This window comes from Neolamprologus multifasciatus, chromosome 22 (genome assembly GCF_963576455.1).
Source record: "Neolamprologus multifasciatus chromosome 22, fNeoMul1.2, whole genome shotgun sequence".
In the NCBI taxonomy this organism is placed as follows: domain Eukaryota; kingdom Metazoa; phylum Chordata; class Actinopteri; order Cichliformes; family Cichlidae; genus Neolamprologus; species Neolamprologus multifasciatus.
Window position 1 is genome coordinate 7,162,194 of NC_140459.1, and position 15,296 is coordinate 7,177,489.

At 42.6% G+C, this 15,296-nt stretch overlaps 1 protein-coding gene across 4 annotated transcripts in view; it reads right to left on the minus strand.

Annotated features, from left to right (window-relative positions):
- Nucleotides 1-1,127: 1,127 nt before the first annotated feature.
- The window catches only part of macf1a (microtubule actin crosslinking factor 1a), a 118,918-nt gene continuing 104,749 nt past the window's right edge, over nucleotides 1,128-15,296 (minus strand). For all 4 annotated transcript variants that reach the window (XM_085148439.1, XM_085148438.1, XM_085148436.1 and 1 more), the window contains 11 exons: nucleotides 15,039-15,201; nucleotides 14,794-14,948; nucleotides 14,630-14,704; nucleotides 12,330-12,347; nucleotides 11,469-11,586; nucleotides 9,633-9,695; nucleotides 9,079-9,111; nucleotides 6,904-7,121; nucleotides 5,182-5,304; nucleotides 4,427-4,535; nucleotides 1,128-3,360 (listed from right to left, as the gene is read on the minus strand). In XM_085148439.1, the coding sequence (XP_085004565.1) occupies nucleotides 3,113-3,360; nucleotides 4,427-4,535; nucleotides 5,182-5,304; nucleotides 6,904-7,121; nucleotides 9,079-9,111; nucleotides 9,633-9,695; nucleotides 11,469-11,586; nucleotides 12,330-12,347; nucleotides 14,630-14,704; nucleotides 14,794-14,948; nucleotides 15,039-15,201 (1,323 nt within the window). In that variant the 3' untranslated portion in view covers nucleotides 1,128-3,112. The remainder of the gene's footprint in view (nucleotides 3,361-4,426; nucleotides 4,536-5,181; nucleotides 5,305-6,903; nucleotides 7,122-9,078; nucleotides 9,112-9,632; nucleotides 9,696-11,468; nucleotides 11,587-12,329; nucleotides 12,348-14,629; nucleotides 14,705-14,793; nucleotides 14,949-15,038; nucleotides 15,202-15,296) is intronic.

The window sequence follows — 15,296 nt, forward strand, 5'->3', positions numbered from 1 at the left end:
TGGCACTCAAACATCCCAGCTCAGTTGTGCAGTGGGGCAGATCTGGTGCTAGCAGAATAACCTCCAACTAAAACCTTATTTTGGGGCAGCTTTTAAATCAGGTTCGTCCAGTGATCATAAACGTGAAACCTTTATGTGCGGATGATCATTAAAATTAAAGTTATTTTAGATGTTTAATGCTTTAAATAAGTGAACACACACATATTAGTGTTGCCTCTAGGACTTTGGATAAGATTTAAATACCTCGTAGAGATCAGGAAACACCTTTAAAGGTGTTTTGTGTAGTTCATGCACTAGAACACAGAACAGCAGAGTACTGAGAATTTTCTATGATTTATGATCGCAAAGTCTGAGGCTACGTCCACACGTACCCGGGTATTTTTGAAAACGCAGATTTTGCGTTTGCACCTTTCGTACACACGTAAACGGTGTTTTTGGTCACTGAAAACGTAGATTTTTAAAAACTCCGGCCAGGGTGGATATTTTTGAAAACTCCGTTGAGAAAACGCAGAAAATACAGCATCAAAGGTGTGCGCATTTTTTTGACGTCACACTGTGCGCCACGTTATTGTTTCGGTGAAATGAATTTCTACAATACTGTTACTGTTAATTGTACTCTCTGCAGTGTTTAAATGCTTACATATACACACACAGTTACTGTCCCTCCACATATACTACTCGGTTCTGCTTCTATGCCCCAGCTTTGTTTACTTTTTCCCATCGAGGGTTCTAGACTTCTGATTGGCCAACATTTCTGCACGGTTAGGAATATAGCGCCCCCTGTTGCTTTGGCATGTTCCTAGCAGCGTTTTCCTTCATTTCTCCGTTTACGTGTGGATGGGATTATTTTTTAAAACAAAAACGGAAAATCTCCGTTTTCAAAAATACCCGTGTACGTGTGGACGTAGCCTGAAATTTACAGCAAAGTCATCTGCTGATGCACATGAGCCACATGTTTGATGCCCCTGACCTGGTGCATAAATCAGGGCTTCAGTTCAGGTTGGAGTTGTTGGGACCGGTGAACTCTTGCTTATATTAATAATAACTAATAAGTTGTGTGTGTTTCGGCTCACATTCACACATCAAACTCGGCTGCTCTTACATACACAGATGCAAAAGACAAGAGGTTTTACTGCAAGCATAATTTTAATACAAAAACAGAACAAAAAAATTGTTTATAATTTTAGTTTTTTTTTTTGTTGTTTTAATTTTACACAAGTGACTCGTAGTAACACCCCCTCCCCTCCCTCCATGTTCTTATCACACAGAGTAGCACAGCATCAAAAGGTGGTGGACTCGTCTCCCGATCCCTCCCCCCTCAGAGAGACAATAAATAAATAAAAATCACCTTAGGATGTCTTCTTCTTCTTCCTTATTGTAAATTCATTAGTTTTCATAAACTTCATCTCTTACACCGAGATAACACAGAGACAAACTCGAGCCCCGCCAAAGACGGAGCATTTGGAAAAGAAAAAAAAGACTAGAAGAAGAGACGCTGGGGAGGGACACGAGGGAGGACGCCCGCTCTCATTGGTCCGCTCAGCCCAGGTCCCCTGTCATTCATATTTGTAGTTCTCTCTACACATGAAGGGCAACCCCCTTTGGTCGTGGTCAGGAAAACTGTAGTCATTAGCTTTAAAGAAAATGTAACAAAAAGGCTGCCACTAGTATCAGCGACCTAGTGAATGATGTCATGTTACAACAGAGTAGAAACACACGTTACACACAGATCACGTCGAAACAGCGGAGTGGGCATCTTCTCGGTACAAAAAAAAAAAAGAAAAAGAAAAAAACTTTCACCATAATACTAAATCACTCTCTGCCAACGGTGATATGACGTGAAAAATAAATAGATCTTTCTCTCAAGCTAGAAAACAAAACTGGATTATAAATTAACCAGAAAACAACGAGAAGAAAAAAAACAAAAAGACATTCGCAAATTAAACGTTTGCATACAGTGACTCAAGTCATTGACCTTTATTCTTTCCTATAAGAAAGACACACGCGACACACACATGCGCACACACACCTTATGAGTTTTGAGTGTGCGTATGTGCTGCTGGGCTGCAGAGGAAGAGACAATTAGTGCATGCTGGTTGTCGGACTCTGCGAACGCGCTCGTTTACGTCAGGTTACGCATGTCGTGTATTGTCAGTAATGTGCTGTTAGTTGAGTGTGTCGCCATAAAAACAGTCCTCTCTATTGCCAGTTTGTGATTTCTTATTTCTGTGTGTGTCGGATTGTAACGCGGACATGTGACAAAACCGCCGAGACGCACACCCGCGAGGCCCGTCTTAACGTTCCAGCGGTCGGGAGGAGTCGGCTCTGCGGCGTTTGAGTGTGTGAGAGTTTGCCCTCAGCTGCAGCAGCGCCACCGCCGATCCTCCGAGTCTGAGGTTGGCCGCTGTGGGAGCCAGACAGCGTTTCCTGCCTCCGTAGATCTGCTGAGGTAACTCTTTTTCTCGCCAACCAACGCAGGGGAAGCGACATGGCAGTCGTTGCATATTTTCTTTTTTAACTCATCGCTGAGGCATCTGGCCCACAAGCCAAAATAATAACCCACAAATTCCTTCTTTTTTTTTTTTTTTTTCCTGAATGCCACTTGAGCTTTTTTTGTTTTTGTAGCTGTGGCGGCGGCGGTGGCGGCGTGTCCCACTCCCTGCACCGGCTCTGTGTTAAAATGTGTGTTTGTGTGTCTGATCGGGACAGGAGTTTGTAACACAAAGTAAGGCAGCATCACATCGGGTCGGTCTGTGTTTGGTTCCTCGCTGGTGGGGAACTTCTGAAAGACGAAGCAGGAGACTGGAAGGCAAACTGGGGTCGCTTCTTAAAGGGGAACAGTCTTTTTTTTTCACCCCACAGACTCTGGCCTGAGACCGCCAGACCAGAATCTTCTCCTCTTGTGCAGGTTTTCAGTCGGCTGGGGAAAGAACGAGACGGAGATTCACTCAGCTCATCCACCTCCTTCTTTCTCCTGGAAAGTATCAGTCATAGTGCACACATTCTAGACAAGCCCTATGGATGGATGCTCAGAGTGACGCTGGTACACCCAAAATGGCAGATAATAGTGGCCCACCCACTGCGAGTTCCTCCAGTTTCTCTGTGGGTGGGTTTATTTCTTCGCAGACCCTGGGGTTTTTGGGCTGGGCGTCTTCTTGGAGATGGTGGGGATCTTGGAGGGTTTGGCCCCACCGCCCGGTCGTCGCGGGGTATCTGAAGTGTCGGAGCAGACGGACCGAGCGTCCTGGAGCTCTGATGCGTCCGAGGCGTCGCTGCCACGGCGACTGCTGGCCCTGCTGCCGGCTCGGCTGCCGGCTCGGCTGGTGGGACCGCTGGCTGTGGACCCCCCTCGCTTGGGATCTAACAGGAGAAAAGAGGAAAGCAAGAGGAAAAAAAACAGTAAAAATGTGCTGACAAAAGCAGAGCATGCATTTGTGCAGATTCACATTTAGTTTGCAGCACTGTGGCTGTGGAGGCTGCCATGTCTGCGGGTTGGCCGAGACCACAGACTGCATATGCAAGATAGACGCAGCCTCTTTGATGTCACCCAGTGGTTTGTGAATCTTCTTTGAGCTTCAACCACAGCTGTCATCATCTTGGCTTTTTGTGGGGTCAGAGTACCCATATTTGTACGAAAGGGCAGACTGCTGCAGACTGTTGGCTAACAGTAGCTAGCCTGGTTTGTAAGCTTAATTTATGGACTAGACACAGACACCTGATAATGAATCTTAACAAGCAAATAAAATACTAGTATTTCACTCTCAGTAACAACCTGTGCACAAACCTTTTGGACATGGCCTATTAGTGCAATTAAGCTATTATTATTTGACATATAACCGCGTTAAAATGCTGCAGAAGTTTCCGAAATAATTAGTCTACTACAACATCAACAGGTGAGTTCACAACATAAATCACTCCGTGAACAGCTGCCATGAAGGGGAAAACTATGACTCGTGTTTCTTTCTGCTGTAACGCTGGACATTTTAACCCTGGAGTGTATGGAGGCTAACTCACTTCGGGGGGCGGCCTCCAAGTGGCCGTTAGAGGAACTGCAGTTTTTGGAACTTTTACGTTTTAGTCTCAGACGTTGACACAAATTTACGAGTAGAACTGAATTCAGTTATCCGAGAGTAAATATCTCAGCAGCAACAATGCTGTGAATTTACACATTCACTGACGTCTGTTGGTCACAGAAGTAGGAATTTTAAAACCTGCCCTGCATACAAGGAGAGAAGCCCCACCCACTTTACAATCAAACCTCCTGGTAAGTCTTAGCAGGGACAGGGGCTTACTTTGAACTGTGAGTCATGCAAAGCTAATCTAGTAGAGTTAATGAATAAAAATATAGAGCTTGCAATTAGCAGGTCTTCCTTAATGAAGTAGATAACGTGTCTACAGTAGCCAGGACACATGGCTGGTGTCTCACCCGTCCGTGATGGTTTGCTGGTGTGCGTCGTTCCACCGTTCTCCCCGGTTAGCGAGCCTCTGCTCGAGTGGAAGGTCGGTCTCTTTAACTTGGACCCAGATGGCGCCCCCTGCAGGAGCACATGGCAGACGTCAGCTGAGGATAATTTCATTGTTATCACTTTAGACACACACACAGACACACACACAGGGGATTTAACACAACATATCACATCCACGTGGACATGAACAAAAACAGATCTACAAATAAATAATAAACAACACAAAGAAACGTGTTAAACACAAAAACACCAACAACATATGAACACTATATTAAACACTACTATTAATTGTGAAGGTATGTGTTTATAAAACTATGTGACCACATGAAACTATGAATAAATCTGCTGATTAGTCCTTTGATTTTCTTCTTTATTATTTGCTCTTTTTTTAATACCAAGGATATCTCATCAACTTGCTTTTATCTAACCAAGAGTTAAAAGCCACAAAATAATAATTTTACTGTCATTTCAGTTAAAGAAATGAAGCGACTCAGCTGAGAAATGATAAATAAATGCACTAAACTGCAGGTTTTATCCTTATTCTCCTATTTTGATACAAAAAAACAAAACAATTCAAGCAAAGCTCAAAATCACCCCAGCCAAAGTAAAGCTTCCCATGTGAGAGCACCTGCAAGTGTGCATTAGTGCATTAGCGCGTTCAGTGGAGTGGGGTTGGGTGGGGCAGGGGAGTTGGTTGGGTGGGTGGGTGTGTTACCTCGTGCCCAGGAGCGGTGTGGCTGTGACCGAGATCTGGGCAGCAGTGGCACTTGGTTGGCGTTGGAGTTTTACTGTGTGCCAGCCAGGGCTTGGCATAGTCACGCGAGTGAGTATGGGACGACTGAAGGGAGGAAGGGAAGCAAGGAAGGAAGGAAGGGTGGAGGAGAGCAAAGCAGCATAGGGAAGAAGCAAATGAAGGAGGGGGTGTGGGGAGGAGGTGTGGGGGCGTTGGATGGACAGTTCAGCGCAGCAGATTAATGTGTAAGAGTGGATCATTCATTTTTTTTCCCCATAAAGAGAGACCCCATCAATGCAGGAAGGACACGTTTGCAGCGAGGTTAGCAGGGTTGAATAAGAGGAACGTGGGGAAAAGGCAAAAAGATGAAAGAAAAAAGAACAAAACATAAAATTTCACAGTTAGGGATGCGGTGATTTCTGACAACAACAACAGGAGGATGACAACAAATCAACTATGTTACAAAGCATAAAAACACACAGTTACAAATGTGCACCACCTCACACACACACGGCGTTCACATGACAAACAGAAACATCACTGACATCGGATGACGACACTAAGAAATAACAATGGTCTGTTTGTCCTGACAATGACGATGTTTCTATTTAACAAACACTCCAACACACAACAGGAGATGAGCATGAAAGACTGTGTGTGTGTGTGTGTGTGTGTGTGTGTGTGTGTGTTACAAAAATCATAACTTTCATCTAGAATACGTGTTTTCCATCTTCCAGTAAAGGAATATTACACCAGTTTAAGATTTTTGCAAAAGCCAGATAGCATCCTTTGCATTTTTCCCCCTTTTTCAAATCCTGGTACCTGAGCATTTCTAATTTTTTCCAGATATATACTGTAAGAGGCTGAGGTGCTCTGCCGGTGTAAAAACATGGAACCATGTCGCTAGGGAAGGGGTCGGGGAACTCCAGGCCTCAAGGCCCAGTGTCCTGCAGGTTTTAGATGCATCCTTGCTTGAACACAGCTGATTTAAAATACCTCCTCAACATGTCTTGAAGTTCTCCAGAGGCCGATAATGATATTTAAAACCTGGAGTTCCCAACCCCTGCTCTAGGGGGAGACTCCTTGCAAAGGCCGACCAGCCAGCTCTGAAAAATTTGAAAGCATAAATTTTGGACTTTCCTACTGACAAAGAGCTCCCCCTTTCATATTACACCAAAGTTATTAAGTAATAATAATAAGTAATATATAGCAAAAATTGCTTTTGTTTTTCTTGACATTCCCTAACCAGAATAAAACAGGTGGTTAAAGTAGGGCATGCTTTAAGGCGTGTCTGACAGTGTTCCTTGATTTCTCAGTAAGATCAACGCTACGTTTATTAAGTCTGAAAACTGACTTCATACTACCAAGGCCATCTTTTATATCTTTAGGTCGAGGGCACTTGCTACACTTCATGCAGAATCTTCGCTTTTAAGTAACAAGCACATTTCAGCATGTGCAGTGGGAGGATTCAAGGCTTTTAATGTTTTGGGTAGATAACTTGATCAAGTAATAATAAGTTTCATTTCCTATGATAGATGTGTGTTTAACCATATTTTCTAGTATTTTGAATATTACTTAAAAGTGTTACAAAAGCAACTTTTAAACCACTATTAGTTCTAAATTTACTGTAAATGTTTATTACTCAGTGCTTATATCCCTGCTCTGTCATTAATGCTGTGTAATGACTCGAGGGAAAAACCTTACCCTGGATGATGCAGAGGCCGTCGGGGTGGCCGGGGCAGAGGGAGCAGAGGGGAGGGAAGCTCCGCTGTGGGAGGCCGAGGAAGAGGAGCGGGTGGGCGAGGCGTTCCGAGAGCCCGGCTTGGAGCGACGGCCCCGGGACCGGAAGGCGGCCAGACCCTGAGACGCTCCTTCGGGAAGGATGAACTTCTCCCTTAGCTCCAGGTTGGTGCGACCTCGAGCTGGACATAAAGAGACGGACAGGGAAGGGAACAATGAGTCTGAGTTCGAGTCGGCTCGGAGGTTTCCTCCAGCAGGGGGCGGCAGAGGGAGCGAGCAGAGTGAGGGAGAAAGTCAGTGCTTCCTTGGCTGCAGACGTCAGAGTCGGTGCATGTTTCTTTGAGAGTGCGCGTGAGCAGAGCAGGTGTTTGGTCGGGTGGGGTTTCGGGGACTGAGGGACTGTTAAGTGCACTTCGGTTGAGTCATTTTTAAGGTGGGAGGCCAGCGAGGGGCGTGTTTTGTTTGAGTGCAAAGGTGGGAGCAAATTAATTACTGCGATACGCAACGAAAGTCAGCTAGTCATCGACACTGGTGGACACGAGTTCGGAGACACAATGCCATTGCTTCAGAGAAAGACTATAAAACTTCGTGGTTATTTCAAACTTATTTTCCTTTATTGTAACTTCTTGAGGCCCACCTGCAGTACTGTTCTCACCCAGCAGGGGGCCACATTGCAAATCAGTTTGATACATCATTTATGAAATAAAGGGAAACTATCAATATTGTTGGAAATGTAATGTTTATGCCAAAAAATAAAAATAAAACTGAATAAACAGGTAGTTTAATTGTGTGGCTAAGAAGCAGGCCACCATGCATGCTTCGTAACACGTGTATGAGCAAACTTTACAGGTAGTGACAGCAGCCCACTCGCTGCTTTCTGATGCTGTAAACAGAGAAATAAGACTGATAGACTATTCTATAGATCACATATAAAAGTGAAAGACGACTCCTTAAATAACTCCTTAAGCAACAGCACGTGTCTCTGCTCTCATAATCTGCAAACTGTCACTGAGCGCCACACTTTCGTTGCGTATCTGCTTAAAATCGTCTGAGCGCGCCGGAAGCAAAGTGCAGCTGCTCTTATGCTGTTTGTCAACAAGATTTTCTCAAGTAGTTTTTCACTTCTTGCTGCAAAGGAGCATCTCAGCTCTGCTGTATACACACAGATTGTGTATAAATACATGTGGGGGTCATGCCTGGTTTATGCTTAGCAGGAGAGAACCCAGAGATTCAGGGTTTCTCCCGTCTTCAAAAAACACTCAGCGGCATTCTTGGACAAAAAGTGGTGCAGCAGCCCCAGCAGACAACAGCAAGCCTGGAGAAGCCAGCCACAAAAAGAGAGAGTGGAGAGACCGAGGACAACGGGAGGGTTCAAGAGAGAACAAATAAATACAGAAAGGAAGAGAGGGAGAGAAGACACAGATTCAGAGTGGAGGAGAAATGGAGTGAAAGAAAAGAGTGGAAAAAAATCTTTAAAAGAAGAAGGAGGAGAGGAGGGCTGCAGCTAGCTCGTCCCGAGCAACTGAATAGCAAGGCCAGTCAATTAAACGGGTGCACCCTGTAATTATGTCCCCCCTCAAAGCCAGCCAGCCAGGTGCACCCTGTAATTGTGTCTCCCACCAACCAGCCATCACATTTAAAGGAGCTGCGTTGGAAAGCCAGCGTTATTAGAAACCCAGGCTGGCCACGCCCAGGTCTAAGACACCAATATTTTTCTCCTACAAATCAAGTTTTTATGTTCTTCTCTACGAAGCAGACAAAAGAGCAGCTCTGTCTTTACTTAGTACTCATAGTGACCGCTGTATTTTTTTCTGTGTTTATTCTTCTTGTCTCAATAATGTCTTATTTACAGATTTACTTTGTAAAAATCACCAAACCTCGAGTTACATCTAAAGACCAGGGGGTTGGCCAAATCCTGCTTTTTACTGTGAGTGAGGAAAGCATGACGCAAACATGTGCCACACAGACGGGACTGACATGAATGCCTTCAATGCACAAACCTGACCACGGTTATAAAGAGCACACACACACGCGTACACACACACATATATAGACACACACAGAGGACAGCTGTGGTTAAAGATGGAGACGAATGGATGGATGGATGGTGAGTGAGAGACAGAGAGGAAGTGTAGATACCTCGGCAGCAGAAATAGCCAGGAGTGACTGTCACTAAGAGACACAAGAGACAACGTGAAATAACTGCATGCTGGAAGTGGAATGAAGAAAGTCTCTCTCTCACACACACACAATCCTAAGACTGTTTAACCAATCTGTTAAAAAACAGCTTTAGATACACACGAGCCCTAAACACACACAAACACACACACAGCTGAACTCTCGGGGTCCGGACGAGTGTCGGAGACCCCTGAAAGGTGTTGGAAAAAGGGAACAGATCAGGATTTCAGGGCTGGAGCCAGCAGCAACAGTAGGGGAGGAACAGTGGGGAGACATAATGTTAGTCAGGTGATCACAGTCAGCAAGGCACAGCAACAAGGCCAAACCACCAAACCAAGGAAGAAGAAGAGAAAGGGGAGAACGATAAAGATAAGAGCAACAAAAAAAGAATGAAGAAGAAGAGAAAAAAGAAAAGTGGAAGCCCAGGGGAACACAAAAAAACAATCAAAACCAAACCAGACGGAGGAAATACAGGCAGCTAAGAGAAAGCGTGAGAGATAGAGGAGAAATCCAACCTATACGAGATGAGATGGAGCTACTCGAATCGGAGCGGAGAATCTTTATTCCTGGATGTTGCACTGAGAAAAGAGAAAAAAGGGAGAGAGGGAAAAAAGAAAGGGAGGGAATAAAGAGAAACTGAGGATCATGCACCATGCAATACTACGTTTTTTATTTAAGAAAGAATGAACAGAGAGAGGCGATGAGAGGACGTGTGTGTATACAGAAATAAAACATGTGACGAGATAAGATGATGATGAAGATGGAGTCCTTTGGGATCGACAGAGGATGGGCTCGGAGGGAAATGACAGACTGGGGAAGAGAGATGGAGACAGAGAGAGAGAGAAACACCACTCCGAGGAGCACAACAATTACACCGACGTCACTGGAAGAAAACACTGGAGAGAAAAATGAGACGGTGCAGCGCTTCACTGCATCACCTGCTGACAGAAAAACTAAAGAAACTTGAGTCGGTTTGTGTGTTTTGTCCTTTATTTTGTGTTTTGTCTCCGTTTGCGTTCAGCCACTTGTGTTCGGCGTTGTAAACATGTTGAGAAACATCTTTGAGGGTTTGTTTGCTTTGGTGTGATGGTGTCTAAGTGCTTGTGCCTGACCGATATATACCACTGGATATTTTTTCTCAAGATGGTGCCCCATTCATTTAAAAAAAGCATCTTAGTCCCCATAAATGGCTTCAAGATTTAATGATGAGGCTTTTTAAAAGATTTTTTAAAGATCCTTTTCAGACCTAAAGCCTACAACTAAAGCTAAACTAGCTAAAAAGCTTTAGTTTTTTAGCTAAACTAAAAAGCTAAACTAGCTAAACTAAAAAGAACTGACACTTAGTAATAATAAAACTGCATAAATTATCTAATCAGATTTTAAAAAGTTTTTTAAAAAAATGAAAGAAACATATGTAAAAGCAGTTAGAATCATGAGATAAAATAAATTGTCAACTAAACCTGACAGACAAATGACTAAAAGAGATAAAAGTATGAATTTAAAGTTGGAAAATGTTAGCTAATCATAATGGAAGTTTAAACTGTTGCTTAAACATAACAGATAAACATTTAAATTAAAAAACTAATTAACACATGTGGTTAGGAGTTAACTGTTAAGAGATAAACAGTTACAAAAACATTTAATTAGGAATGAGAAGCTGGAAAATATCAGCTTAACGTACGAGCTAACAGTTTAATAATGCTAATGCTAGCTAACGCTACGAGTAAAAAGTTAATAATTACTAACTTGAAAGTTATAGTTAAGGGTTTGAGTTAGCTTTAAATATATAAGAATCAAAAATTGTATTAATCATAATGGACACGTTTCTAAATAAAATCAGGAATAAAAAGTTATAAAAATTATTAGCTAAAAGCGCGATTTGCAGTTAAAATTCTTAGCCACAAAGCTAACGTATAGATAGTGTATTAAAAGTTTTAGCTAAAAATAAAATGTTGAAAATCGTCACTACACATAATGAAAAGTTGTTCAGTAGAGTGCTAACTGAAAGTTAGTGGAAAGCAAATTCTGATTATAAAAGCTAAGAATAAGATATATGCTGAAAACAAAGCAGATCTAATTTAAGTTTAAATGAGGTGAAAATGTGTTGTCAGAATTATTTCCAGTGATTTGTAGTTTGTTGTACACACTAATCAATATAATTATTTTTCACTGCCAATTATTTACTTTTTATTATTTATTTTTACTTTTTTCCAATCAAAAATGCATGTGTCAAATTGAAATTGTGCTGATATGCCTAAAAAAAGCCCCATCGTAATCCAGTATCGGTCAGGCTCGAGTGTGTGTGTATAAATGAGAGGAGGCTGATCTGTTTGTGTGTCCACTTTGCTCACCTCTGCATGGATCGTTCTTGACCAGAAACTCGTCTAGAGCCATCCAACCTCCTCCGACTCTCACCATCACCGTGCTGCGCAAAATCCTCACCAAACGCAGCTGCTGAGAGTCTCCAAACTAGGGCAGGTGACATAAAAACGGAGGGAAGAAGAGCCAAAAAGAGTGGAAACAGAAGAGGGAATCAGGAAAAAAAAAAATTAATGAGTAAAAACAACCATTTGGTTTCTAAAGATTTACAACCATCACACCAAGAAGCCCAAGTACCAAATCTGAGCATCGTTTCTACTCCATGCACTGACAGAAAAACCATGCACTGACAGAAGTTACAGATCTCAGCCCAGTTCACCCAGCCACTCATATCCACGCAGCGTAACACACAATATAAATCAGTCATGTATTTATATTCAGTCTTTGAAGTTTTCTAACATGTTATTGTTTTTCAAACCGCCCAGCGAAGCAGACCTCCAAGCGATACCAGCACAGAAGGAATTTTCTGGATCTCTCTCCAAGCAGCTTGATTTGTTTCCCAGCTTCAGTCCCAAGCACACTATATATCACCGAACCACTAATTACCCCTTCAGCCATGTCACTGTCGCCAGCTTCGCATTGTGCAATTTGTCACTCTCAACACCAAACAAATCACAGCAGAAACACGAGCGGACGGCGAAACCCGCTTACACGTTGCAAAGCCACAAAGGAGTGCTTCTTCCTTGAAAACGTAAAATTAAATAAATACAGATTTACTGTATCATAACGGTATTTTCTTCAAGTATACGGAAACAGGAAGCGGTGCACTCCTTCAGTGGAGAACGGGGAAGCAGCTTTCACACGTCCACTCGCAGCAGCGGACGTCACTTTACCTGGTTTCCGAGGAAGAACTACAATAAATCCAGAAGACACGGAGCAGAGGAAGACAAAGGGAAGAGAAAGAGAGAATGAAACAACAAATACCGACAACTTGAATCTGTGATGTATGAAAGGACACCATTTATCTGTGTACAGTGTTTTCGGAAAACTCAAACTTGGGCTCACAATTAGTGATGAAAGCAAAAAGAAGCCGTGTGTGGCAGTTATGTCAGCGATGTGAAAATGGGTGACGATGAAGTCGAGACAGGAGATGGAGTCAAAGACAGAGAAGAAAAGAGAAGCCAGACACACACAGAGGAGCAGAGAGACAAACACTGTGACGATTAGTATCCCCAGCGTCCTGCAGTCTGACGCTGGATGTCATTACCCACTGGGTAATGATGGAGTGGACACAAACTGTAGCAGTGGCAGTGATGGCCGATCCAGGAAATGCTGCTGAAAACGGTCAGAGCTGAGGTCTGCTGTATAATGCTGCACAGACACACACAGACTGCAGCTGTCTGCCACGTTGTGTGACGTTCAGTCTACAGATAACGCAAGTGCACTCACATTTATATGACTTTCTAGTCTTACTGACCAAGCAGCTTATATTGCAAGCCACATTTAACCATAGAGCGCCTCATCTACCTCATAACTACAGCCAATTTAAATTCATCAATAACTAGAGCTAACCCCTACACCAACGTCCGGAGAATTTTCCTAAAAGGTGCAGTAACGAGGCACCTCCTCTGTAGTTAGATTTTGGATTAAAATTAAATATATTCAGTCATTTTTCACTTAATCTGTTCATGTTGGTCCAGTTTTTTGGTGACCCGTACAGTTAGGTTCACATCTACTCCTCTATTTTGAGCTTTTACCTGTGTGGCATAATCAAAAGCAGTGGTCCCCAACCCCCGGACCGGTACCGCTCCATGAGTCGTTTGGTACCGGGCCGCAAGAGTTGAGGCTCGGGTGTGAAATTTATGGTTTTCAGGGTTTCTATCGTTATTTTTTTTTATCGTCTTTATCGCTAACTCTGTTTCCCGAGTGTTATGAATAAATGTTCGTTTTTTGGGTACCGGTACTGGTTTTATTTTGTTGTATTTATCTGCGACACCGCTGCCCAAAAGGAAACTACGAGGCCAAAAAGCTTGTAGGAGACTTTATTTGGGTTAGGATTTTATTTTAGTTACAAGCCAAGCAAGCATAGTTTCTGAAACTAGAAGAAATTACTGTTTAAACTGAGTTCTTACAGGTATTTTTGCTTTTTGGTTCAATAAGGTTTTACTATGTTTATGCCAAGAAAACACATCTTCCACATAAGGAGGCGGATTTTAACCAGGTTACTGGTGATCTATGAATGTAAAGGTTTATAAAAAAAAGATTCATGCATGCTTGGGTGTACCAAAATACTGGCTGTTACCTCCAAAAGGGTAAATGATTACAATACAGCCAATGATCTCCCACAGGACAGTCTTTAAAGTCTTTCATCTTTATGGCGTTCATAAAAACAAATACAGGAGAACACTTTGGCTCCGGGTCCATATCAGCGGTTCTCAGACACTGAATAAACTTTACTCCTCACAACCCATAATTTAAATATCCCCAACAATTAAAGAAAATGTATTTTAGTGACATAAAATTTAGAATCATCATCAAAAACTCTGTTAACTAGTTTTAGATTCACTCCACATTTTTCCTGCAGAGAACCAGGTTTTACAGTCCAACAATAATTCAGTTACAGCTCCTAATTCCCACCCTGCTGTGTGTATCTGTGCTGTCGCATTTACAGGATTATTAATGCTTTGTGATGAAAAAGACAGCCATCCCGCAGTTGTTATAAACATGTTCTATCAATGTTATGACATATTATGACAGAGACAGCGTAAACACTTAAATACACCATGATTATCATGATGTGAGATGGACACACGTGCGTGAAATGCTGTGAAGTTAAGTTGAGGAGTTAATGAAGTGCAGTCACAGTCAGTAATGAATAATGAACCAATCAGAACTGGGTCAACTGGGATTCACGGGTAACAGTCATATTTTAAGTCACATTACTTAAAATAATAAACATTGATTTTGGTGCTGTCACACCCACTCTTGTGTTAGGTGTAAATTTGAACCCGAGTGTTTGTTTATACTACTTTGAACCCATATGCACCTCAAAAGGTCGCATACTGCTGCACTAAATCCCCTTTGACCCAGTTTTTTAAAACAATTCCTGTTAAAAATATCTTTTTTCCAAAAGTTATTTTTTGAATCTTTATTTTATCTCTAACAGTAGATTGATAAATAAAGCTCAACTTACCCGGTATTTGTTCTCGCCAATCTGCTCCACCTGGAACCTCTTGGCACATTTACACTGGGCTACCTGCCGCGTCACCTGCACAACCACAGACCAGACAAGACGTCAATAACTGACATGTTTTGAGCTAAATTTATAGCGAGACATTTTTCTAAGCTTCCTCTTACCTCATCCTCGATCTTGTCGGCGTCAGTGGTCGGCCTGTAGGCATCCTTGTTGGGGTGCAGAGCGGCAACGAACTCGTAGTAGTCTATGTAACCGTCTCCATCCCTGTCAAAGATGTCTGCCACGGCTGTCATCTCCAGCTTACTGGTTGGAAATTCTGAGGATATTAGATATGATATTTACCGTCTTTGAAATATAAAACAAAACAACAATATAAACACAAAACAAAACCACTGCAGCTTCGTACTCGAGGCCAAGATGCCGTCGATGAACTCCTGCCGTGTGATCTTTCCATCCTGGTCTTTGTCGATGCGTCTGAAGAAATCCATGACGCGGGACTTCTTGTGGTTCATCCAGCGCATGTACTTCTTCCTCCACACGTCAAAGTCAAAGTTGGCAAACTCCTTGAGCTGAAAATGGACAACAATGGCATTAATTAGGATTCAAAGTACACAACAGATGCAAATTAGCTTAAGCTAACTCTGCTACAAAGCATTGAATGGCA